We start from the raw sequence: 27,607 nt of genomic DNA, 5'->3' as shown, positions 1-27,607 counted from the left end.
AACTGCAGAATAGTCATCCCTGGTGATGACCCCTTCTTTCCATTGGGTGTAAGCCTCCTTTTTAGCAAGGAGACATTCCCAGATGCTTTTGGTGAGCCATGGAGGCTTGTGTGCGGGTGTGTATGGTGGGGTGAGGGTGTGGGGGCATGTGGGGGAAGTTTGTGAGGGAATGTTGCTCTGTGGGGGCATAGGGTATGTTGGGGGATTATGTGGTGTTTGTGGGGTGTGGGTGAGTGACTATGGAACACACTTCTGTAGTCAACACAGGCCACACTGGGGGTGGAGGGGTGTATATGTGTGTCTGTCTGTTTGTCTGTGTGTATGGTTTGTGGAGTGTGAGGGAGAGTAGGAGAGGTGTAGGGACCCCTCCCCCCCACACACACACACTCCCTCCATGGCACAGCAGAAGGTGAGGGTGTTGGTGCTTGGCTCTGGCCAGTGCTGCACATTACAGTGACGAGCACAGCCCCTACTGGGCTGTTTGTTTCCCTAGCAGTCCCCATACTTGTGGGACACAGGAGAGAAGCCTCAGGTGCTGGAGCTAGTTGCTTTCCCTGCCCCAGCCTGCTCCAGTGCCTGTGGCTTCCCCCCTGTGCCCTGTGAGTGTGGGGAGTGTTGGGGAAACAAATGACCCAGTGGGGGGTGCGCTTCTTGCAGTGCTGGCCGGAGCCAGGAGCCAGGCACCAGTGCCGAGAAGAGTGCCTCTTTCTTCCCCCCCACTTTCCCCCTCTGTGGTGCTACTGCTGCCCCGCATTGCCTGCCAGGGCTGTGCCCCATAGAAGGGTATGGGAGGGATTTCCATACCCCTCCCCCCTCACACCCACATGCTGCTCACCTGAGCTCCATGCTGTTGCTGCCACCCAGGTGACGGCTCCACGCTGAAGCCAGCCCTGCACTCCATGCTCCTGCCCAGCTGCAGCCCTGCCCCTGCCGACACTTCTCTACCCACTGCCTGGAGGGAGCGGGACACTGGGGAAACCTGCAGCAGCAGCCCCACCCTGTGTTAGCGGGGCCGGCCTTTCTGCCTGCAAGGGTGGGCATGAGGCATAATAGCATATCTTGGGGGTGGGTGTAGATGCCTTGCTCCCACCCTCATGGGCAGAAGGACTGGGCAGGTCTCAATTCGTTGCGGGGTGCCACGGACCAGATGAGAGTGCCTGGGAGGCCGGATGTGGCCCACACGCTATATTTTGCCCACCCCTGCTTCAAAATGATTTAAAGTTTTATGTTTATTAACAGCCTGAAACTGATGAAGCTGTGTCCATAATATAGGGATTGTGTTATTTCAACTCTGGTATATTTGTTTTCTAGTGTAGACAAGCCCTTACTATCTGAGCATTTCATTACTGTTGATGCATTCATCCTCACAGCACTTTGGTGTTATTATCTTCATTGAATAAAACTGAGATGCAGAGAGGTTAAATGTACATATCAAAATGACAGCAGCAGGCTAGCAGCTGAGCTGCGTGTTTAACTTAATGTGAGGTCAATGTGATCTGGGAACATGAGGAATCCTGCATGGCTTCTATGCTCCACCTGTCACAGAGAGACAGAGGTGGAGATTTATGACTGCTGAGACTTTGTCCATGTGATCTCATTGTTTTCTTAATTACATATTTAATGTAACCAGCAAAGTGTGTGTTGTTTATAAAAAACCTTTATGAAATACTGTTTAGTGGTTTACCTTTGTTCAAAGAAAATGCGTTTTCAGTCTAAGAGATTGATAACATCCATTTAAAACATATTATGACTTGAAATACACTGCAAAACCTGGTGATGATCTGATAGATTGCAGTGTAATGACCCATGAATTACACAGTGTGACATTTCCCTCAACTTTAATATTCAAATTAGATTTTCTCCACAAACATTTAAAAGGTTGTGATGCTATGTGTGTGCGAATGAGGCAAAATAAACCATCATTTTGGATAACTTGTTCCAGTGGGTTATTGAGAGAGTTGCCTGTAATAAGATTCAGTAGAGGAGAAAAATTAAGACCAACTCAAAACTTTCCTGACTTTCATTAGTGCTGTTGAAGCTATTGTTTGGATGTTTAGTTGCTTAATTTCCCATGTTTTCTATGTAATCTACTGATGTTGCAAATGTTTGTTTCCTTCTCTTTTCCTGTCCACCCCTGCTCTCCAAATGCATCTGCAGGACGTAATTTCTGTACTGCTAAGGATCTTGCAGAAGAAATTAGATCATTAACATCTGAGAAAGAAGGGCTGGAGGGACTTCTCCAAGAGCTCTTGGTACTGAGTGCCAGAAATGTCCGAAAATTAGAGAGAATTAAAGAAGATCACAACAGACTGAAACAAGAACTGGAGCAGGGGGAGTCTGCCTTTGGTAAGCAGTTCACCAGCTGTCGCATGATTGAAGTCTTGCTTGTGCACTATTGTGGGTGATCCAGGATTCTGCTTGATTTGATGAACAGCCCTGTGAAATGTGACATGCAGAATGTACCACTTTTTAGGAGGGAAATTTTGGCAGGACCTTGATAAACAGTAGGTTGAACATGCTGTCAGGCTTTGTCTTGTCATTCATGAGTGACATTTTTTCTGGCTTTGTACACATTCAGTGCAGAATGCTTCCAGCATTTTTCTCAGCCCTGGTTTTCAAAAAGTCTCTCAGGCTGAAACCTACTTAATAATACTGGTTTATATGCATCTACCTCATATACATGATACAATAACAACTTGTCTATAAACTTGTCCATTGCCTCTGTGGAAAATAGGGTTGCCTGCAGGAGTAGCAGCTCTTGCAAGGAGCCTTTAATGCCACTGAATGTTGAGTTCAGGTGTGCCTTGTGAAAGGATGTAATTCCCTGTCAGGCACAAGGTTTTGAAAACAAAGGTCTTTACTTAAAGATTAAGGAATTAAATGGTTTAGCTGTTAAAATTTGCATCTAAACATAAGCAACCTTATGTTAAGGTTAACTTAACTATATTTCACAGCAGAAAAATGATATTTGACCAGTGATCATCCAAATGCAATTGACAGAGTTAGGAAGTAGCGATAAGTCTAGGTGCGGTAGAACCTGCCATCCCCTCTTGAAGTTATCAGATAAAGTGGCTTTTTGGCTTGTTTAAACAAATACCTGAGCAGTATTTAATTCATTACAAATGTATGAGTACTGCATTTCCTCTAACATTAAAATGCAAACTGAGAGATGCACTCTTGGGAAAGGTTTAGAGTTAGTTTCAAGGGTTTGAAACACTTTTTCCTACCTCAGAGTGTTTTTTGGGTAGGCGAAAAGGGATGAGTATTGCTCTTTTGGAAAACAATAGCTTGTGTTTCCTAGGTAACCAGTCAACCCAAGCTACCTTAAAACCAAAAGAGTGATTGTGTAGGCCATTAAGAGTTGCTTTTAAAATTACATGAAAGAATGGAAAGAAGAATAGTTCTCTACAGTGCTAGATAGGTGTCCATTCTATCAGAAACAAGAAAAGATCCAGAAGAGGCATACACATTTTTATTTGTGTCCCTTCAAAATGTATGTGCTATACTGAGGAAAGATAATTCAAAAGTAGATGATGTAGCATGCTTCATTATTAGTTGGGTTTGCCAGTGGATTGAAGAGGTTCGTCACCTTCAAAGCTGTACATTTCAAGTTACTACTTAGTCTAAGTTAGCAAAGTGGAATTTCTTTAAATCATTTTCCCAATGGTACATACTGCAGCTGAGTTTGTATTCAGTACTCTTTTAGACTAATAATCTATGTGAGTTTACTGAAGTAGCAGAATTGGTAGCAGTTTAAAGATTGTTAGTTTCTTCCTCCCGTCCATCTTTTTTTTAATTATAGCTGAAAAAAATTGGCATCTTGTACCCTAGAGACTTTCTTTAAATAATTGTGATAGCTTATGAATAAATGCAGAAAGCTTTTTCCTGTGTGAAATAAAACTTTATAGAGCTAAAATTACTCAAAAGTACATAAAAAAATGTTAATATTTTGTTTTCATTGTATCATCTATCCTATTTTCTTCTTTATGAGGTAGATCCTCCTTTAGGTCATGGACATTCAGCATGATTTAAATGTTAGGAAATTTAGTTGAAAACCAAACTTTCACTTTTACTGCTAAAAACGTATTGTATTCTTTTAAACAAGACATTCTGTTTTAGGAACCAGTTGTCATTTCACCCAATACTTTTACGTTTGAAAAATAAAACACAAGCAAGTGGAATGGGATTTTTACTACAGAATAATTTAAACTGCAGATGGCACATAACCATTGAGAAGGCTTTTTCTGTGATTGCTGGTTCTTTTTCCCCCTTCAACGTTGCACTTTCTTTCCAATGGCAGTCTGATTGGTGATGAGGATGATTTTTTAGGATTGTTGTTGCAGTTAACTTTTAGCAACTGGCAGTTGAAATGAGTTGAATAACTGAATTTGGGCTGCATCAATACTCAACATGAAGTGTATTTTGTAGTATTGCTGGTTCAGAAAAACTGAGGGAGAAGAGAACTCCCAGTGGAAATGCTGACTTTATAGCTTTATCAGGAAATGTAAATATCCCACCACTCACAGCTCTGACCCCCTTTTATGGTTAACAGGAATATTACGAAAAGCATACATGGGAAATAGCGCTTAAGGCTAAATGCAAGTTTCTGAACAATGGCCTGGCAAGTGAAAGAGTATCTATTATTATGCAAATGTGTATAATATCCTGCTTATTGATTTGAGTTTAGAAAGCAGTAGCAGACTCTGTAAAGTGAGGTAGTACATGCATTATCATTATCCTTAGAAGGCAGCCTGTCATGATTTTAGCTACCTTTGATGTTAAATTATCATTTGTTTAAAGAAAAAGTATAAGATGTTAATTTTTTTAAAAGTGAGGTAACAAATAAAACAAAAAGATGGAGAAATAAACCAGAATAATTTGATTTGGGTTTTCCAGGACCTGAAACAATACTTTTTTTTTGTTAATTCCAGAATATTATTTTTCTTCATCTTTTCCTCTGTACATTCAGGTATCAGATGTCTCTGCAAACTTTTTTTTACTGCAGCGCTAGGTCAGAAAATAACTTGTGTTGTCCCAAACTCATCTACACATAGATGTCTCTAGCTGGAATTAGTTGTGCTTTCCATTTGAACTAGCTATTGGATCAGGGGCTTGGTTTGAAGTTAGAGTGCTGTGACACTTAAGACAAGGATTGGCTGCTCTCTGCTACTAATACAGATTGTTGCTGCTGAAACAATCACATTGCACAGAAAGTTGTATTTGTAGTATGACTGCTTTCACTCAAGCTTTGCTTGAGTGCTGTTCATTTGTGCTAACAGTTATGAAAACAAGCCCTCTGTTTGGTCCCTGAATACTTATGGTAGTTTTAATTACATTAGTAGTGGAGGAGATAATCTTTCACTATAGGCAGCAGATGCTTCAATTTTTGTTTCTACATAGATGATTAGATTAGTGGTATGTCACTGGCTGCCTGATCCTCCCACTCTGGCTTTGTGCTTTTCTTCATCTATATATCTATATCTATATATCTATATATATGTTTATATGCTACTAAAATGATATTATAAACACAACTCATTTCTTAACAGACTTATGAATACAAAGCGCAAGCAGAAGCGGGTGCAGGAAGAGATCACTATAGGAAAGCTTTGTGGAAGTTGCAGGAATGGAGAAGAGAAGAGGGGAGAGCTTAAGCTACTGGGAAGAGAGAAGATTGTTCCAAAGATTTTATATTATATATAAAAGAGCTCTCCTCTCCTCTCTTCTCCATTCCTGCAACTTCCACAAAGCTTTCCTATAGTGATCTCTTCCTGTACCCGCTTCTGCTTGCGCTTTGTATTCATAAGTCTGTTAAGAAATGAGTTGTGTTTATAATATCATTTTAGTAGCATATAAACATTTGTGTTTCCTGAGAAATTTGAAACCCTAAAATACATTTATAAATGTGTGTGCACATGTGCGTGTACATACGTACTTTGGTTTTTTACTGCCTCTCATATAGAAATCAGTCAACTATTTTGTACTTTATTAATATTGTTGATTTCTCCCTGTAACTCCAATATAAGGAGGCAGACATTAAGGGAAGAGATTTAATCGCACAATAATAAGGGTTGGAATTTTAAATAGGACACATCATTAGCATGTTAATGAATTTTCTCACTTTGTGCCAGCTGCCCAAGTAGAACAGATATTGCAGATGCAGTGGAAAAATCTGGCTTGGCTTTCTGAGCTGTGAGCTGTCAAGGTTTTGTGGAAAGGAGTTGTTAAAAAATATGAAAGGCTTTTTAATCAAATAATCAAAAATGTTTGTGTTTTTTTCTTGTATAATAGTAGCATCAACTGATAACTTAGTAACTTTTATCTGAGGATCTCAAAGGTCTTTATAAAGATGATCAAGAACAATTATTTCCATTTCGCTAATATGGAAGTCAAGGCTCAGAGGAGTAGAAACAGTTGGCTTAGGATCACATAAGGCAGGGGTCAGCAATCTATGGCCCACAGGTAAGGTCTAGCCGCTGCAGACGTTTTATCCAGTTTGAAGAACCAGGGGCCTTCTGTGGTGTTTTGCCAGGGGGCAGTTTTACTTGCACAGTGGGCAGCACTGTGGGTGGGGAGAGTGATGGCAGCAGTGGTGATGGCATAAGTGAGTTGGAAGCAATTTGCACTCACAGCTAAGTTCCCTTTAAAGTGCCCCATGCTCCAAAATGCCTAACATAAGCCTTGCTCCACATTGGTGCCACATTGTTCTGGAGGTTGCTGCCCAAAACTTAAGTCCCATTTACTCACTCTTACTCTGCATACACCAAACCTGGAAATACAGAAATCTGGACACTCTGCTGATACCCCCTCTGCTGCCAGTCTTGAGCCTTCTGTCTTGTGAGAGCTCCAAAGTAGAGGCACCCTGGAGCATTCTCAGAATGGCATTTCTGGTTTTGGGTGGTGCAGAGCTGGAGTGAGTGGGCAGGGCTTGTTTTCTGGCAGCAGCATTGAGACCAAGCTGATGTAGACACCCACCTATTGAGATAAAGGACAGAGTTGGGTATAGAATCCAGATTTCTGCCTCCCACTATATTGTTCTAAGCAGACTAATGCTACATAGATGCATTTTAGATTAATATAGGTACACAAGACTGGAAGGGGTTGTCTGGGCCAACAAGTCCCAGTCCCCTTTTTTTGCAGACCATCATTTCCCCCAGGTATCCCAAAACTCACCGCTTTAAGCCTTTCTACAAAATTGCAAGGAACTCTACTGAACAAGCAGGAGCAATTAGTGACAGACAGGGGGGACAAGGCTGAGCTCTTCATTGAGGGTTTTTGCCTCAGTGTTTCTGAGTAAGGGTCAAGACAAGTCTCCTAATGGGTTCTTAGATGGGCATCAGATGGACACCAGCCTACCAACAGTCGATGCTGACTTGTTGCAGAGTCACTTGGATGGACTGGATGTATTTAAGTCAGCAGGCCCAGATGAGTTGCATCTGAGAGTACTGAAGGAATTGGCCGGTGTCATAGCAGAACAAGTCTTTGAGCACTTGTGGCGCTTGGATCAGGTCCCGGAGGACTGGAAAAAGGGCAATGTGGTTCCTATCTTTAAGAAGGGGAGGAAGGAGGACCCTGGTAATTATAGGCCAGTCAGTCTCACCTCTATCCTTGGAAAAGTCTTTGAAAACGTTATTAAGGATCATATTTGTATGAGTCCAGTGGGGAAAAATAATGCAGCAGAACTACCAGTATGGATTCATAGTAGATAGATCATGCCTGAGTAATCTGGTTTCTTTTTATGACCAGGCCACAAAATGCTTAGATGCAGGAGTAGAGGTAGATGTCATTTACTTGGATTTTAGGAAGGCCTTCGATACGGTATCTCATCCCATTCTCATAAATAAATTAAGAGGCTGTGACTTAAATGATTACACAGTCCAGTGGGTAGCAAGTTGGCTTAGAGGTCACATCCAGAGAGTGGTAGTGGACATGTTGGTATTGACCTGGAAGGATGTGGGTAGTGGGGTCCTGCAGGGCTCGGTTCTTGGCCCTGTACTCTTCAATGTCTTCATCAGTGACTTGGATGTGAGCATGAAGTGTACTCAGTCCAAGTTTGCAGATGATACTAAATTGTGGGGTGAAGTGAATACACCAGAGGGTAGGGAATGATTGCAGGCAGACGTGGACACATTAGAAAGTGGGCAATACACAATAGGATGCAGTACAACAAGGACAAGTGCAGAATGCAGCACCTAGGGTGCAAAAATATCCAGCACACCTACTGGCTGGGAAGTGACCCTCTCAGCAACTAGAAACAGAAGGCAATCTCAGAGTCATAGTGGACTCTAAGATGAACATGAGTCGTCAGTGTGGTGAAATTATCAGCAAAGCTAACCTCATTTTATCATGCATCAGCAGATGCATGACAAATAGAACCAAGGAGGTGATACTTCCTCTCTATGTGGCACTGGTGAGGCCACAGTTGGAGTACTACATCCAGTTTTGGGCGCCATACTTTAAGAAGGATGTGGATAACCTCAAGAGGGCCCAGAGGGCTGCCACTTGTATGGTTAAGGGGGTTAGCAGGCCAAGGCCTATGAGGAGAGACTAAGGGACTTGGATCTCTTCAGTCTCCACAAGAGAAGGCTGAGAGGTCATTTTGTGGCCGCCTGCAAATTCATTAGTGGGGCGCAGCAAGGATCTGGAGATGCTGACCCCAGCACTCTTTCCTGCCCAGGGCAGGGAGTCAGACTTGATGATCTGTTGAGGTCCTTAACAACTATGAATTTATGATTCCATGAATATCCAAAATACCAAGAACACCCTATAACATATGCCACAGGCAAAAATTGGGGAGGTGATGTTACTGCCACTGTAACAGTAGGGAATGAAATCTGAGGACAGGAATGCAGTGTTACACAGGAAGGCAAACAACTTTCTGCCATTCCTCTCCCTCCCTGTTCTTGCCAGTCTGACTCGGTGGAAAAAATCCATCTTGACCTCAAATGTGATGATTTGGTATGTCCCTGAGTGGAAAAGCAAGACTGTTCAGCCTGGAAAATGAGTCCTCTAAGTAGCAGCAGGTGCATCAGCTTATCCATCAACAGCTTGCAGCCTTTGGCTGTGGCCACTGTCCCAGCATTGCAGATAAAGTTGGGAAAAAACCTCCAAACTGCAACCATGAAATCTCTGTCACATATCTGTAGCATTTGTGAGGGTAAAAATTTTCTTCCTTGCCCCTACTGACAATCACCACAAGCCCCAGAACATGAAATTACTAGGCGCCTTCCATATTGTCCCCTCTTTTTAATAGTTTGGGGATTGCAAATACATAATTGTACCTATCACACGCAGTGGTTATAGAGTCAGAACTCTTTGTCCTATCACACCATCCCCCTCACAAACTTCATCTGGTCTTAAAGTGATTTGGGTTCTTTGTCACCACTACTGGGCTTGGAACCCATTCCATACTGTTTTCCATAGCTAGTGTTAGCTATTTTATATTTTTGTCAGTCTTGGTTTTCAGCTTATAAAGCTCTTCTCCCGCCCTGATATTAGTCATATTTGCTCTCAGTCTACATATTGTTAAGCTAAATAGGTCAAGCTGCTTTAATCTTTTTTTCATAAGAAAGAGTCTTCATTCCCTTGACTATCTTAGTGTTTCAACCTGTTCCTGTTTAACTTAATCTTTTTTAAACACTGACAACCAGAATGCATACAGTTATATTAATGGCATCTTATCAGTGCCATATGCAATGGTATTGGTATCTTCTTGTCTCTATTGAATATCCCATGCCTCCTGCATTTTTAGGATGCCATTATACTTTTTCACAGCCACGTTGCACCAGTGGCTCATGATCATCCTAAAATCAACCAATACGCTTTCTTTCCTCAGTTCTCTCCAATTTATGCATTTTGTCTTTTAGCCAAAACCCTTGTTGCAGGACCCTGTAAGTGTATGACTTTGCACTTCATACTTTTAAATTTCACTACATTCTAGTGTCCATTGCACACCATTATCTAAATCTTTCTGCATAATAATCCAGTCCTTGTCAGGATTGGCAACATTCCCCTCCCCTTCATCTTAATATCATTTGCAAATTTCATTAGTTTATATGTAGTTCACTTTTAAGGTTGCAAATAGAAAAGTTAAATAGGATAAGTCCTAAGACTGATCTGTAAACAACACCATCAGTAGCTGCCCTCTGTTCAGATAACTAACTTAACAATACACTCTCCTTTAACTCCTTATCAACTTCATAATTGTAGCACTGTCAGCTATAGGTTCTGTAGGGCTATCGATCTTAGGATAATGATTTTCTCTCCTGCTTTACCAGGCAGAGGGGCTTTATATTACCATGACACCCCTTCTAGTTATTAGAATCTTGCCCACCACAATTTTGATGTTTTAGTGAAAGAGGATGGACCCAAAAGAAAAAAAGGAAAGGAAAACAAAAGCAGGAACAAAGTTCAACACTGGCTTTGTGGCACAAAATGGGCCTCCACCATTCCCTGCACCCTGGCCTTACCCCTCCTCAGCCTTGATACTTCTTTCAGGGCAGACCAAGAAAAAAAGAAACAGTTTTTCGCCTTTTCTGGCAGCAGTGGTTTTGCTTCAATTGGTATTAGCTTGTCTGGGGTCACTCCACTTCCTGCTGCTTTCCCTCAATCCTGGTTCCTTTCTCTACTCATCTCAATCTTCACAGACTTAACTTTGGTAAGCTTCCAGTTCATAGTGGGAGTTCTCTCTTGTTGCCATCCCAGGCTGTGCTGCTTCAGGGTTCCTCTGATCCCTGTCTACCCTCTCTCTTGAACTGGTCTCTTGCCTCACTTTTGGCTGAGCGGTTCCAGGGAGGGAGTTCCCGTCTGGTCTGCATTTTCCAACATGGGCTCTTGCCTTGGCTGCCCCTCTCTGGGCCTGAAAATAGGCAGTGTGACATAGCACAGACCAATCCGGAGCCGACATTCACTCTGGAAGCAGGTTTTTCTGCCATTTGTGTTTCCTGCAGTCCTTGGATCTTTTAAGGTAAGTGCCGAAGAAGGGGGGGTTTTTTGGTTTTATTTTTACAGGGAACCCCCTTCCCCAGCTTCTCTCCTCCTTACACACTGATCTCTGTCCCCTGCAGTTTGACCAATATTTTCCCATGATTTGTGGCATCAAAATCTTTCCTGTTTTGTTTCAGCCATTGCATCTTCCTCTTATTTCTGTTCTTCCAAAAGAGTTTGTAACATTCATTGTCTGCATTCCACTTATGGCTACTAGTCAATTCTTTCCCTTATTCTTATGATGTCTGGTTTTGCATTACACACCAGGAGTTCCAGATTCCTCCATTTTATTGCCAAGACTCTTTGCATTGTTGTACACACAGTGAACTTGTTTCTGTCTAACCTTACCCAAGTTTCCTTTTGGAAAGTATGCATCTCTCTCCTTACCATTTACAGTTGTTGTTGACTTTTCACTTTTGGTCCACTAGGGAGGGAAGCTTGGGGAATCCAGGTGCTGGCTGCAAGCCTGCAGCTGGCTTCCCCCAGCATTGGCCCCTCCTCCTTCCCAGCCTTGGAGCTATTTTGAGAATGGGAGAGGGGAACAGAAGCAGAGGGAGTTTGTTCTAGGGGATCTCCAGCCTGTGCTGGAGTTTGTTGTAGGGGTTCCCCACCCTCCAGTGCTGTTGAACAAATCCCAGACCAAACTCTCTTTGCTCCCTTTCCCCCCTCCCATTCTAAAAAGAGCTGGGAAGCAGGCTACGGCAGATGCTATGTTTTGAAATGTCTTCATGCAACAAGGGTTTAGATTTTCATGGGATCTGGGGCCTTTTAAAGTGCTTTGTAGCTGTGCACTCCTGTTTGGTCACAGCTGTAGAGCACTTTCAGGGGCCAGATTGGGTGAAAATTTTCACTTATGTCCTGCACTTTTGATTTCCCAGACTCAGTTCCCCATTCTTTTTGGGGCTGGCTGCTCTTCTCTTCCTTCATGCCATTCCAGTTTCAGATCCTGCCCATTTCTCCTCTTCATCTCTTAATACATTAAACAGATTTCTCGGTTCTATTTTGCCCACATAAACCATTGGCTTCTGTCGCTTTGCTCTCCAAATTACATACCTCCTTGGGTTTCTATCCCTTTCTGAAGATCTGCACCTGTAGTGATCTTTCTTGGTAATTGTTTGCAGTTTCTCGTTTTATATGCAACCGCCCTTTTCCTTTCTTCCATTACCTGCTGCACATCCTGTCTGAACTCCATCGCTGTCTTCAGTTTAATTTCTAGCCTTTTGATCTTCTTCTCCATGACCACCATTAAGTGAATTTTCATGAAGGTGTTGTTGGCAAGAGGGACTGATTCAAGGATAATATACATCCCACAGCTTACACAGCTTGTCATCCACATTTCCTCTGTCGTGATTGCAGAACTTCTCCATGGATGGCAGTGTTGCCATCCATTTTGTATTTTTTATGTTGTTAAAAAATGCTTAGAAGTAAAAAAAAAAAATTAAAAGACCTTTGCATCAAAGTAAAAGAAAGAGAAGGAAAAAAAGAAACAATGGGGTGGGCAAAGGAAATAAAAACCTCACAGTCACTATGCAAACTCAAGCAGTGTTTAAAGTTAAGTAATGCTTAAGTCTTTATGTATATTTTTGTACTTTATGTTGCAAGAATCTTTACTGTACAGTCAGGTTCTGATTGTATATTAGGGAATCTGGCACTTACCCATGGACTTCCTCTTCAGGCTGAGGAGTTCTGTCATGATAAGAAAATATCTTATTTCCTGGCAGCAGCCCAAAACAGCCAAATCCTATGCCAGAGAAGTGAAATTTAATTACTTTCCTGCTGACCAGACAACTTGCAATCCTAGTAGCATTGATTGGCCTGTCTGAAAAAAGCATGGAAATGAAACCTGCCCTCTTGTCTCAGTTTCCATTTAATCACTGCTCGTAGACAGATTTGGCTTTCTAGTTTGCCGAATTCTGCTCTTGTCTTTGCTTTGCCACTTTGTCAGGATGTCTTTGCTGAGTCATTTCAAATAAAATTCCCTAGCCCGAATGATTTTCTAGAGGACCCACCATCCATGTGGCACTAAAATAAAATAGGCCCTTCGTGCACATGCTAAAGCAGTGTTTAACTCTTCACATTATCCCTTGTTTGGCAGCTGATCCTGCCAGTTCTTGTTTAGAAACTCCCATTGACCTCAACCAGAGCTTTATCTGAATAAGAGTTGCTGGTGTTCAGGCTTTAAAGCTCTTACCAGCCTACTTACAGAGTGGCTGGGGCTTTCTGCGAATGAACAGCCTTATTTATCAAACAATAAAGTGAATGGAACAGATGGGCAGCTTAAGGAGTCCAGATTCAGAAATACAAGTACGAGCAATGTCTGTCATGCTCAATGATTTTTGCAGTCATTTAACATACATATGCTGCCTGCTTACACAGGTAGTCTGCAAGGATTTGTCATTTAATTAAAGGGAAAAGTATATTTTTTAAGTATTCTCTTCTCCTCCCCTATTTTATGTTTGGGCCTGGGAGCTAAAAACTAAAATACAATGTTGTAAGATTATTTATGTATTAGATTTAGATCCTGCCTTATCCATATGTCTCAGAGTGGGTTACAGTAAACAAGCAACCAACAGACGGGATTCCCCAAGCACCCCAAAACTCCAGCCCACCCCTGGCTCCCAACCACTGCCTCCCTGCCCAGATTTCCACACAAGCAAAGCCTCCCACCAGTCCCAACTGTTTCCCAACCACATCTCCCAATCACCACACATCAGGAATGATCAGTATAGTATAGTAGATACTCATATAACTCAGATAACTCATATAATTTAATCTCTTAGCCCAAGGGGGGGCAACCTTTTTGGTGGGCATGCCACAAATTATCTCCACACCCTTCCTGAGTGCAACTCTGATCCTTTTCCCTTATCCAATCTGCTGCTCAGCTTCATGCCCTGCTCTGCGCTTTCTGACCAAATTGCTGCTCTCCTGTATTCCCTGCCTGATCTGATGCTCTGCTTTCTGCTCCCTGCCCTATCATGCTGTGTCTATCTCCTCTTCAGTCTGCTGCATGTCATGAAGAGGCTGCCTCAGCACTTGTGGCACCCATGCCACAGGCTGGCCACCCCTGCCTTAGCCTTTGCAAAGATTAGGGTTTTAATTACGTAAAAGTAAAAATATGTGTCGTAGAATGGGAACAAAATCTTCTAATTTTTTTTTTTACAGTTGGTATTCAATTCACTGTAGTCGCCCATTGAATAGGATTCGGTTAATTACTTTGTAACTTAATATTCTTGTGGATAGCAGAAAGCATTAATGAGTACTTAAAATAACAGTGGTTTTCACTGGCGACATCTAGGGGGTGCACGTGGGTGCACATACACCTCCTGAGCTTGGCAGTGTACCCCCTGCAAAGTGCCACTGACATTGTCAGCAGCACCTATGGGTGGTTGCCTCTTGCCACCCCCTCCCACCCCGCCACCACCAGCGGTGTCTTCAGTCAGTCCCTGATCGCCGCTGGCTACTGCCGCTGCTGCCCGTGGTGTCTGCGGGTAGTTGCTTACCACCGGTCAGTGCTTACTGCCTCCCCCCCGCCACTGACAGCACCACACCCACCTACGGGAGCTCGCCACTCACTGCCACCAACAGCACGGCCACCTGCGGGAGCTTGCCATGCCCCCCCCAACCTCCAGGGACATGCAGCATTCATGGTGGTTTTGCATATTTAAGTATTTATGAAAAGTAGGCTTACTGTGTCTTTTACATGTTCATATAACCTGACTTGATTTTACCTAACTGATGATGAATGGTTATGTCAAAATATGTTCATACTGATTTTTTTTTAATTTGAAGTCATACTTTTTCCTACCCTCACAGTGTGTGGCAAACTCATATTTTATCAGTTCTCCATATAAAAGTACATGTTACCATACTGGGAGTTCAGTTTTAATCAACTGATACTTTAAAAGCATATCTCTCTGGATATAAATGAAGTAGAAAATAAAGAAGTTTTTTCATAGCTAATATTCTTAGAATTTTAGATCTTTCTAAAAATGGCTCTAAAATTGTAGCAATTTTAATAGTTTAAAAGTCTGTTTGAAAAGATGCTTGTATCACATTCTGACAGAATTATCCCAAATTTGTTTGTAATGAGCTGGGTTTGATTCAGTAAGTTTGCAGTGTCTATACAATCTAGGTTCTCCATACTGTTTCCATATCTTATGTTTGAGTGACTAGCTAATGCTGAACTGAAAAGATGAACCTTTTGATAGTATGTGTTTCAATAAACCATTTAAGAATGACCACATAGTGCATAACAGATGGTTTTCAGTGGGAAGGAAGCTATTCCCAGTCACATTTTGTGTCCACTTCCCATTAGTACAAGGTTATTCCATTCTATGACATCATAATATATATTACAAAAGGAATTATTTGTAGTACTAGTTGTCATTCAAGACAGAGAGTGAACAGAGAACTTTATGCTTTATCTTTTCAAGTGATTATCTTTTCAGCTTTGGGAAGTGCAATAAAACAAGTTCTGGCTAATCTTTGGTAATGAAAACCAAGTTGTAGAATATGGGGTTGGTGATTCAGTTGGTGGCATTCTTCATTCTGAACTGACATTTAGCTAGTTTTCTAATGTGATTGTAAGTAGTCTTCTGTGAGACAAAACACAAGCCCAAAGCCCATAACACTTTTTTAAAAGATCTCATAGCTTTCTTTGCCAGATTAGAGGTGATTTTCAATTTTGGGGTGATATTAAGCATCTTGCATGTGTCATTTCACTAATAGTGGCATACTAATAGTGATTTTTGAAGTGATTACTGTGTTTTAAGGGTTTGTAAAGCACTTGGAACTTTATGGAGGAATAGCACCATGTAAAATTTTGTTATGGAAATGTTGAAATGCAAGACTGATAAGGGAAAATGACCACTTCAACGTTAATAAAGTTTAAAGTAAAAGTTGTCACTCATCCCTTTTTCCGGCTGTTCCACCACAAAATATATATTAAAAAACATGATATTTGGTTCAATGTCCGAGTTAAGTAGGAATGCCTAATCATAATACATTGCTAAGTTTTGTACCATGGAATTTGCTATGATGCATTTTAACTGTTTGTTGAGAGTTCAGTAAGTTAGGAAGGGCTTTATTTTTAAGTACTTTAAAGCATTGCCTACGGGCTAAAATATGCTGCTTTTATTCTAGACATTTTTAATATGAAATAAATGATTGGAAGATATATAGTAAACTTCATTGTTCCAAAAATATAATGTGTTAACTCCCTTGCAGTTGTGATTTGCATAATGACAAGGGTCATCTTAGTTTGTAATTGTTTAGTTATATTTGTAAAATGCTTCATGATTGTCAGAGTGAAATTAGGACTGTTTATAGAAATTTTAAAATTGCATTATTCTTTAGGCATTGCATTTGAAAGATTGTCTAAGTCTATCCCAACAATTCAAGTTGACCAATAAAAAATAGCACCCACAAAAATATTTGCCCCTCATATTTCCTGGACCATCATGGCTACATCACTCCAATACTACCAATAAAGAGTAGCATATTTAGTCATTTCCAATTCTTGTTCTGCATAATTAGAAGCAAATATCCACAACACAACATATATAAATATCTTGTAGCAAGTTGACATGATAGATAACATTTCTGTCAGATGTTTTGAGGTTGATTCAAAGCCTACTTGCCTTCAATCCTATTGACTTCACTTAGCTTTCAGTAGGGCTCTTCTTTTGCCATTGCTTTTAGGTATGCTTCTACTCTATCTGTTTCTTCTGAGGTGTGTTTGTTCCCACATTTTTAGATTAGATTATCTATCTGTTTAAATCTGTTTTTCCAATTTATACTGAACCTCTAAAGACCGCAGAACAGAGTAACAATTCCTTAGCAATTAGAGTGTTTATGAGGTAATAAGAATGTTATTGCAAAAGACAGAACTTGGTTAGCTCTCTTAAAGTAACAATCCTTGTCTTCTGAAAAGTGCCATGATATCTTCAGTTACCACAGGTGGTCAGGACTTATCTCTGTGCTTTGCAACTTACAGGTTGACTGTGAATGTGTGAGCAAGATACCAGCCAGATAGTCCTGTCATTATTTAAAAATCTCTATCTTCATATCCCAACCAAGCTCCTGTCTTTACCTATAACTCTGGTGACCATGAAATCTGGGACACCATTTCAAGTGAAGGCAGAGCAGCATGGTGTGCTGGGCAGGTGGGCACCACTGCTGCTGTGCAGAAGCAAGGTGGATGGACTGGAGTGGTGCCCAGCCCAGCCTGCCCCCTGCCTCCAGCCACTGTTCAGGAGGAGCTGAGCTAGGCACGTGTGGTACGGGGTGGCACTTGCTCCAGTCCACCAGGCTTGCTCCTGCACAACAGCAGCAGTGCCTGCCTGTCCACCCACCTGGCACACCATGCCACTCTGCCTCCCTGCCAGACTGTGCCCTGCACTGCTGCCCATCTTCCTCTGCCTGAAGCAGCACCACTGACTTGGGGGGAAGGGTGCTGCCAAAATACAAGTTTGCCCAGGGTGCCATTTTCACTAAGGCCAGCTCTATTGCCACGCACTCATATGCACTAGAGTCAGTAGAGAAAGAAGGGATCATGTTAGGTAGCCGATTCCAGGACTTTTGTTTCAATTTGCACCAACTAGCCAGGCCACCAGGATGGCCTACAAAATCTGGGACTGTCCCAGCCAAACCAGGATGTATGGTTACGCTGCCTATAACCTTTAGAAGACAAATATAGCATTGATATGAAGGGGGAAAAGTATTGGCTGTACGACTACCAGCAGAACCTATGAAGCACGTAATTATCTGACACTTCCCACTTAGAAATTGAATGTCCATTCAACCCCCTGGACCTCTTCAGCCTCCGCAAGAGAAGGTTGAGAGGCAACCTTGGGGCTGCCTATAAATTCATCATGGGGGCACAGAAGGGAATTGGTGAGGCTCTGCTCACCAAGGTGCCCCTGGGGGGTCACAAGAAATAATGGCCATAAGCTAGCAGAGAGCAGATTTAGACTGGACATTAGAAGGAACTTCTTCACAGTTAGAGTGGCCAAAACCTGGAATGGGCTCCCAAGGGAGGTAGTGCTCTTTCCTCCTCTGGGGGTCATCAGGAGGAGGTTGGATGGGCATCTGGCTGGGGTCATCTGAACCCAGCACTCTTTCCTGCCTATGCAGGGGGTCAGACTCGATGATCTATTGAGGTCCCTTCTGACCCTAACATCTATGAATCTATGAATAGGGGGTGGATACCAATACTTGAATCTGTACCTCATGTGCATCTAGCCTATCATATTGTACTTTCTAGCATTGTCAAGTTCCATCCTGAAGCAGATGGAAGTTCCTTCCTCTCAGTACATAAGAACATAAGGACTGCCATTTACTGGGTCAGACCATAGGTTCATCTTGCCAGCATTCTGTGTCATGTAATAGCAGAAAGTGGATGCTGAAAGGGAGAGTGAGCTGGGTATGACCAGTGTTTTTTCCCCCTGTTCCACTCACTTGCAACTTCAAGCATTTAAGGTACCTTATTTGGAAGACTGTTGTGAAACTTCAATCCTCCAGTCATTAAAAATGTCATGCTTATAACCTTTCTTTGTAAGCTTTTGGGCCTGTGCACCCTTCTTCAGATGTTTTAACACCTTGGATTTGTCCTCAGCCTGAAGAAGGGTACGCATGCCTGAAAGCTTGCAAAAAATGATACCTTGTTTTGCAATTTCTTGGTTGATCTAATGAAAGGTATCATCTCTGAACCAAGAGTTCTAGAGCTTTACATTTCTCTTTTTCTCAGACCAACACGGCTACCAAATACATCGCTGAATGCTTACAACCTAAACTTTGACCATTTTGTAGTTATTTGACCTTGTATCAATATTTTTCTTTAGCTCCCTGATCATCATTCTGCAAGTGTATTTTTTAAAAAAGTAACCATATTCCCTTTCAACCTTTGTTCTGCTAGGCTCAGTAAGCCACCCTTTTTAATTTACTCATGAGGTAGGTTATCCTTTTCCCTAACCATCCAAGGACTCTACATTTCATACCTTTTCTATTGCTCCATTCCACAAAGTTGTATAATTCTTGCTGTATAATGAATCCAGTCCTCCTTTGCATTGGCTGTACGTCTTGCCTTTGTCATCTTCAAATTTCAAAAGCATTCATCTTTTTTTTGCACCAAGGTCTCTAAGGAAACTGTTAAATAGGATGGGTCACAAAACTGGTCCCTAAGGAACACCGCTGCTGTTCTTGCTTTGGTTTAACTCTCTTTTCAGCAATTCTTTATATTCTCCCTCATAGCCAACTCCTCATCCACTTATAGTATTAATCCCCATTTTTTTTCAGTTTAGTTAATAATTTCCCACGAGGCAAAGTATCAAGTGCTTTACTTAAATCTAGACAGATTAGGTCCATTGCAGTGACCTTGTCTAAGAAGTCATTTATATTATCACAGAATATTAGATTTGTCTGCAACAGTCTTCCTTTAATAAAACCATATTGCATTTTATCTCATTTTGGTTTACCTAGCTGCATATCCTTGATTATATTTCCTTTAATATCTATTCTAAGACCTGGTTTAATATAGAAGTCAAGCTAACAGATCTTTAATTATTTGGATGACATTCTTCACTCCCCTCCCATATTTATTGTGAATATAGCCAAAACATTTGGTCTTCTTCAATCACAGGGTACTAGCCCTAGATTCAGAGATTCACTGGAGAGCTATCCTACAGAAGTTACTATTTTGTGTGTCAATTCGTTCAGTATTCTGTGTCCCTTCTGGTTGGGTTACAGTGAGCAATCTAAATTTTGCTTCCAGCTCAGCTTGGGTAATTTCCATTGTTGGAGTATTTAGAATAGTTGCTGTATGTCATGTAAAGAAGAAATATTTTTGTAAGCTAGCATGTTGTCTTGATTTACTGTCCTTCCCTTCTCAAAATATGTAAGGTAGAACTTTTACAAAAATCTATTCAATCCTTTCCAGACACAGTCACTTTAATATTATTCCGTAAGGTGAAGGTAACAGAAATTTAAGGAGAACCAACCTCAGAACAAGAAAACAAAAAACAACTACTACCACATTGATGGATTGCTTGCAAAAAACTTCTCTTCTCTTTTCCTTTTTTTCCCTTTTGCCTTGAGATGTTGACCTTTGAGAGTGTCTCTTGCAGTCGTGTTACATTAAATACAAAGTTATGTCTGACATTGATTTAAATTGACACATAGGTCTGTTTTCAAAGTTAAGGTAGATGTTAGCTCAGTCTAATTTTTTTATCTTGTAAATCTTTAAACAGTGTATTACATTTTGATAAGGATGTATTTTGTAGGATTAACAGTTGTATCTAAGATATATAAGGCAAAACAAATTTGGGTTTCCACTTCCAATATTGATGTAGCAAATGAAATGCAGTTCTAAGGACCAATTTTAGTGATGACATTAAACATAGTAAATCTTGCATCGTAGATGTAATTTGGTCTCTAAGGGTGAAATTTACCATGTTCTGAGATCCAGCACATGTCCTGTTCACCACTTGCATTTTAAATGAACCTTCAAAGTAGAACTTACGTGGTACCATAAATATAGGTCTACCCAACTTGAGGAGGCAGCTTGCTGATTTTATGGGCAGATCACGGGGATGGCTGCCATTTTCGAGTGCTTATTATGGCTGGGGCCCCTCCATGCCTCTGATTGGCCAAGGGGGCCCAGGGGCCCCACCCCTGCACTGATTGATAGAGAATGTTGTCCATTGTACAGCTCTGCCCCTCTGATTGGTGGAGAGAGGCTTGGCCACATGACAGGAAGCCCTGTTAGGCAATCATCAGCGAGGGACGGAGCATCAGCCTTCTTGCTTGCTCATCTTCTTGCTAGGAACCTCCCTTCACCCTTCCCCGGGGGTGTTGTACAGCCAGGTGGACTGCCAGTTTCCACTGGAGAGCCAGCATTTTATCTTTAGTAAGTTTCTGTTCTCCCCCTTCCCCCCCACAGGTTTCATGGAGATTACCCAATTTTGTGATTTCTACAAAATTTGCTCAATCACTATTTAGATAGCTCCCTAGCCTATCCAACTAATGTAGTGTAGTAAAGAGTCAAGTTATTTTCTACTGATCTGACATTTCAGTGCATGCAAGGAAAAAAAAGAAGGAAAACAAGAAATAGAACAAATTGGTTGATGTACCAGAAAGACCATTAGAAGGAGGGGGAAATAAAGTAATGAAAGTTTTCATTGTCTTGCATCATCTTCTGCTAGGTTTATCTATCTCCTCACTGTATTAAATTCATGTTGGATACCCATTGATTACCCAATTATTGCAAGCTATTATACTTTTATTTATGGGTCAGGTTCATTTTTATATCATTCTGTTTTTTATGTTGGTATACAGTTAAGTCAGTGCCATTGCAATAGAGAAAACTTAGAATAATACAGAATTTAGTCCTATGTACAGTTAAGACATGCAGACTTTGAATTTAATTCCAGGTCTTCAGTGACACCATTTGAGGATGTTTTGGGTCAAAATGAACTCCAGTGTAAGTTACTTGTGAAGATCAAGTTTGTTTACTCTTGATGTCATTATTTGTGGGGAAATTACCCTTCCTAATTTTTTGCTGGTATACCTTCACACTACTCCACCATACATGCTGTGTGTTTCATGTTTGTTCCATTGCAAATCTAGCAATACTTCTGTGGCAGGCCCAGGCCCCAGGTGCAGCTGTGATACCCCTTGGTGGCTGTGCAGCTCCTGCCTGGTTTAGTCTTTAACAAGCCCTCACCTGTCACGCCTTGTTTTTATTGGAGATTAAGGAAGGAAGGCTGCCCACAGGCTTAGAGTGAGCTCTAGTCCATGCAAATTGCCACTGAGACCCTCCTGGACTCCACTAGTCTACATTTGGCCCTCATGCTCAAGCCTTAGGGGCTCATCACATGACTGTCCTCCCTTATACCATGCTCCGTGCCTCACAGGTGTTACTATACAGTCATTCACCTTGTAGGGGTTTTGGCATTATTGGTCACCTCCCCTTATGTTCTCATTGGGCCTTTTAGCCCAGGTTCATGGTATTGGACTTGGCTTCTAGGGTCTAGCCTCCCTAACTGTGGGTCCCGGACCCTATCGGTTTCTGGCAGTGGTCTTTCTTGGACCTTTGGTCTGCTTCCAGGAGCTCCTCTTTTCATGGTTCTCAGAGCTAGATGGCCTGCCCAGCTCAGGCTCAGGGCTTATGTGGCTCAAACCCAGCACTCTTCCAGTCAGGTGAGTCTCTAATCAGCCCCTCTTGCCACCTGCAAGCCATCTCTCAGGCTGCTTGCCCTCATAAATGGACAGGCACACCAGTTGTCCAGTCACAACCTCCATTCTAATGATGGTATTGCTCCCACTCCTGGACCTGCAGCATGACAAGTGATTTTCTTCAGAATACTATTTAAGGTATCAAAGTCTCCTTGCAGGCCCAGAAGTGAGTTTTGCTCATTCGGGATGAACTTCTGGGTAAGTCAGTTTTGTAGGTAGAATTCTACATTTAAAAGAATAGTGAAGTTGTGGTTGCCTGGAGCTGCTTAGAGGTATATGGAATATAAGTCCTCCGATATGGATTACTGGGCAGAAATCTAGTGATGGGATCAGTCTATATAACTGTATCTGCCAGATACTTATGTGGAATCTTACAAAACAAAATGAATATCATTATCCCTATTTTATAGATGAGGAAACAGAAATAGATGGTTTTGTAAATCATCACATAGTCTTGTAATTTCCTATGGATAATGCATTTGTGTATTGGACTGGAGTAGTCCCATGCCAGTTCTGTGGCACTAGGATCCTTAATCTTTGGCAGGTTGTAAATTTTGAAGGCAGCATCTAGTATATTCAAAAACTGAAGTTTTATTAAACACACTAACAAATTATCCAGTTAATACAGAATCACTTCTGTTTATTTTATATTAATATTGATGAAATTAATATAGCAACAAACTAGTATTTGAGCTTCTGAGGACATGCTGCCCCATCCACTCTCTGTTGAATCCTAAGGTGAAGATGATTTGAGTATTTAGAAATTATTTTCATTCAAAATCAGTCATCACTCCAGTGAAACCAATTAGGGCATTCTGTAGGCAGATCTAGGCTTTTGGAAAGTGGGGTGTGGTAGATGTGACTGGCACCATAGAGGTGGCTGCAGATGCCCCCCCTCACTCAGCAGGCTGACTATACCACAGCAGCAGCAGCCAGGGACTTTCTAGAGTCTCCAAAGCAGGTAAGACTCCCTTCTTGACCCCCTCTCGGCACCCCCTCCCCTCCTCTTCTCTTCCCCCACCTTCCATCTGGGTTTGCCCAGGGCGAAAAATTTGTTAATTAATGCCTCTGGACACAGGAAGGGGCACCCAATCACTGGCATCCCCACCTGACTCAGGTGCAGGGAAGAGGTCCAGGGTCACTCCTGCCCTGCTCCAACTTGAGTCAGTGAGGCAGGAGCAGCCCTGTAGTTTCCCTAACACCCATGTTAGCTGTAGGCAGTGGTGAGCAGGGCCCCCTTTCTTGTGCTTGTTCCCTGTCTGGCCCTCCTGAGGATCCCCTGCTAGCCAGTGGAGGGGAGGTCCAGCCACACTTCACCTCTATCTCCCCACCAGACTTTGAGCTCGCTCCCTGCCCAGACTCCACAGGGGACCCAGACATCTGGAGCCATGGGGAACTGCAGCTGCTGGCATGTAAGATACACAGTGAAAATAGGGTATACCCATAACATTGCATGCCCTCTCCACCATCCACTCCATGGTAGTACACATCACTCTGAACTATTGTTTGCAGATTCAGGAAGTCCACAGTGCATTGAGTTGCATGTAGTTCATACATGATTTTAAGTATAAGGGGTAATTTTTTTTTGTTTTGGTTAAATGGAAACTTGAGTATTGCTGACTTCAGAAAAGTTTTGTTAATGTCTGAAATTCAGTAACATGGAGAACTGGTCAGTAGGATCCCATGGGAATCAAGGTTAAGGGGAAAAGAAGGAAAAGAGAGATGGGGCAGAAACAAAGAGATAATATCAAGAACAGAAGAACAAACTATGCCAGTGCAAAGGAAGAACAGGAAGATAGCATGACATGAGCTAACTAAAAGCACATTCCACAATGCTTTTAAGCGCATGCCGATCTGAAAATAGTTAGTTTATCTAAATAATCTCTCACTTATATTTTCGTTATGTTAGCCTGAACATCTATCCCCTGTCCTTAAAGCTAGCTGTGTTCCTCATCATCGTTTGACAGCTGACCTTATGTGTGAAGATGAAAGTAAAAGAGGCATTACATACTTCAGCCTTTTCTGCATTGTCCATTATTAATTTTCTCTTCCCATTCTTTTGGGGAACCTATACTTTCATTGGGACTGTCTCTCAGGGCTTTCTCATAAGTAAGGCAAAGAAGTCTTCTATAGATTAAACTATTTAAGGTAGGGGCAAAACTGGCTGGCTAATCATGCTCAAAGAGTGGCTCAGTGTCTGTGTGGAAGTAGATATCAACTTGGTATCAGTACTGTTCAAAACCTTCCTTAAGGATAGACCTTTATAAAAATGTATACAAATGTTTGTATACATTTGGTAAAGTTAAGGATCACATAAAGCTGGGTGTGATAGCATACAATGTAGAGGACAGAATTAGGATTCAATTATCAGAATTAGGATACCTTGATTAATTGGGAAAATGGCCTGAAATTAATACAGTGAAATTCAGTGGGGACAAACCTAGCCCACCCACCCTGCGAGTTGGGTTTCTGGGGGAGATGCAAAGCATCTTGGGATGCTGGGGGATTGTGAGTTAACTTGAACCTGGAGGGGGTCTTGCATGGAAGTTCAATAAACTGATTAAATCAATTAAGTCTGATACTATATCCATCCAGGCTTACTTTAAAGCAGTTTTGGCCATTTTGAAAGCAGTTTATATGCAATAAACTTCTGTTGTTTTACAAATCTGAACCAGTTTCCAATCACTTATATCGGTTTACGTGTAACTTCTGTCCCTCGCCATTGAGGAAAGCTACTATGGGTTTGCTTTCACTTACTGTGAGAGTGGGAGTGTGCATATGGAAAATTACCATGGAACAGCAAACGTATCATAGAAGTCGGGTCAGAAGGAACCTTGTAGATCTTCAAGTCCGACCTCCTGCCTGGGCAGGAATAAAAACTGGGCTCCCATGACTCCAGCCAGGTAGGCATCAAGCCTCCTCTTAAAGACCCCCATGGTAGGTGCCAGCACCACTTCCATTGGAACTTGGTTCCAGAAGAAGATTTGCTTCTTGTTATCTCACTCACTCCAAGTCACCTCAGCTGGGACTTGAACCCAGATCTCCCACATGGTAGGCAGGAACACTACTGCACAACCAAAAGTGGTGGGAAAATCTTGTTTTTCCTTGTCTTGTAGTAACTTGTTTATGTACTCACACTTTCTTACAAGTTTTGGAAGAGTTATATGATGGATTATATGGCATCTTGATGCTGCTTTGCTTTTTGTGACTTGTGTAATGCTATCTGCTGACACTGCTGCTGTTTAACTTTTGTGGTAATCAGTGTATTTTCACAATTTATCTTATAAATCAATAGTGAAGTTTCCTCCCAAATTTTAATCTGAAAATGTCATTAGTGTTCTCAAGTTATGTTAACTGGGCTTCGTTTGTTGCTCACATATGAGTGTGCAATTAAACAAGTTAGTGGATTCAGATTTTCATACACAAAAGGTGAATCACTTAAGGTTCAATGAGTCACTTAAAAGTCTGATCATTTTCTGGTATGTGATATCTCATCTTTGCTTTGGTATTGACTGGCAATAGTCTAAAACACCAGCTGGGAGTATGAAAACATAAGTAAAAGCAACCCTTGGGACATTGATCCTCTGTAAATGTAATATAAAAAAGACTGACATCTTATGAAATACGGTATTTTTAGTTTTCATTGCTCTTCGTTGTTTTACCTATAGGGTAGATTGCTTTTTCTTCTGCATTTCACAGAAATACATGATATCTACAGGATGGAAATTTAAGGAAAACTGCTTGTGTTTAATTATGGATATTTTAAAATAAGATCATTCTTATTCATACTGAGCTCCTCTTACCTCCTAAAACAGCATAGTGTAGTGCATATGAGTTATGTTTCACTTTTATGGTAGTTAGTTCCTTGAATCAAATAGGATTCCAAGTGTATCACAAATTTTACAACACATGCACACTCATATGCTTTACCACTGAAATCAAGAGTGGAGTATTAGACACTTTCTTTTTATAGTGTATTGCCCAATTGTGATGGAGGAGTAATGTTTATCACAAATGTGAAGGAAAACCTGTAAAATTACCAGATGTATCTAGCCATTTATCCTGGAGATTATTGTAACCCAGTGTACCTCAACTCTAACTTTTTAGAACCAAGCAGAGAAGACTCTAAAGGCAACAGCCTTTGTTCACCTAAAAATATTTCCCAAATAAGTGTAAAAATGGAAACTTCCTATTTTTTAAAGGCAAAGGGATAATATACTCAGATTAATCCACAGGGAAAATTCCTCTCACGTTCCTTGCTTTTCTTCTGTTTTATTTCCTTCGCCTCTATCAACATTTTGTTATATGTATATATATACAATCTAGTTGATGCCTGTGGGGTTAAATAGAAACCTATTTATTTACAGAAATGTTATTTTACAGATGATGAAACTGAGGTACAGGGGGTTAATTAACTCAACCAACCCCGTGAAGCGTTTAGAATAGAAACCAAATTAATTAAGAAGCCTAGTTCCTTGCTCTGGCCATTACATAGCATTTCCTCATTAGCTTTTAAACTTGTATCCCCCGTTTGCACCTCCAAGGGAGGCAAGGAGAGAGGAAGCAAATCATTACTTTGAATTTGGATACAAGACCCAGAGATCCAACTTTTATGTAAATAAATAGGCTTCTATTTAACCCCATAGGGATCATGTAGAACTCAATCTAGATTTTAAACACACACACGCACACTTTTGATAGAGGCCAAGGAAATACGACAGAAGAAAAGCAAGGAATGTGAGAGGAATTTTCCCTTGGAGCAACAAGCTTCATAACACACCTACCTGGCCTCTATCTGAATTTTGTTATACGTGTGTATATATATATAATCAAGCTTGAGTTCTAGTTGATACCTGTGGTGTTAAATAGAAGCCTGTTTATTTATGGAAAAGGTAGTTACCTTGATCTTATATCTATGAATCCAAAGTAATGATTTCCTTCCTCCCTCCTTGCCTTCCTCGGAGGTGCAAACTGGGGATACAAGTTTAAAAACTAATGGGGAAGTACTGTGTAATAGGGCTGTGCAAAGCTTTGGGTGCTGATTGGATTTAGAGGAGATTTGGCCCGATTTTGGTGGCTGAATCTCCAAATCCGAATCAAACCCGGAGACCAATAAAAAGGTCCAAATCAATTCGAAGCTCTCCAAAGCTTCAGAAAAGATTTGGAGAGCTTTGATGATTCAGGCAGTCCCCGCCCACTGCAGCAGGGAGCTGGAGCCAGACTCCATGCTGGTAAGTAGGGGCAGGGAAGGAGGGGGGAGGGGACCATGTGGGGACCCCTGCCTGCTCCCCCAGCCCTCCCCATGGCTGCCCTGCCTGCCCCAGCTCCTGGTGCTTTAAAAAAAAGCCTTGGCTCACCAGTTGCTGCCAGGCAGTAGGGCAATCCCTGC

At 41.6% G+C, this 27,607-nt stretch overlaps 1 protein-coding gene across 2 annotated transcripts in view; it reads left to right on the top strand.

Annotated features, from left to right (window-relative positions):
• DISC1 (disrupted in schizophrenia 1) overlaps nt 1-27,607 on the top strand; it is a 373,039-nt gene that overhangs the window by 172,784 nt on the left and 172,648 nt on the right. Inside the window, exon 9 of one of the 2 annotated variants that reach the window (XM_019549863.1) lies at nt 2,158-2,346. The exons of the other annotated variant lie outside the window; for it this stretch is intronic. Coding sequence (XP_019405408.1) covers nt 2,158-2,346 — 189 coding nt within the window. The remainder of the gene's footprint in view (nt 1-2,157; nt 2,347-27,607) is intronic. 2 annotated transcript variants of the gene reach the window in all.

The sequence above is a fragment of the Crocodylus porosus genome, unplaced genomic scaffold (genome assembly GCF_001723895.1).
Source record: "Crocodylus porosus isolate Cpor-Errol unplaced genomic scaffold, CroPor_comp1, whole genome shotgun sequence".
Lineage (NCBI taxonomy): Eukaryota > Metazoa > Chordata > Crocodylia > Crocodylidae > Crocodylus > Crocodylus porosus.
Note: the sequence above shows the minus strand (reverse complement) of the source record. Positions and strands in the feature narration are given on the sequence as shown.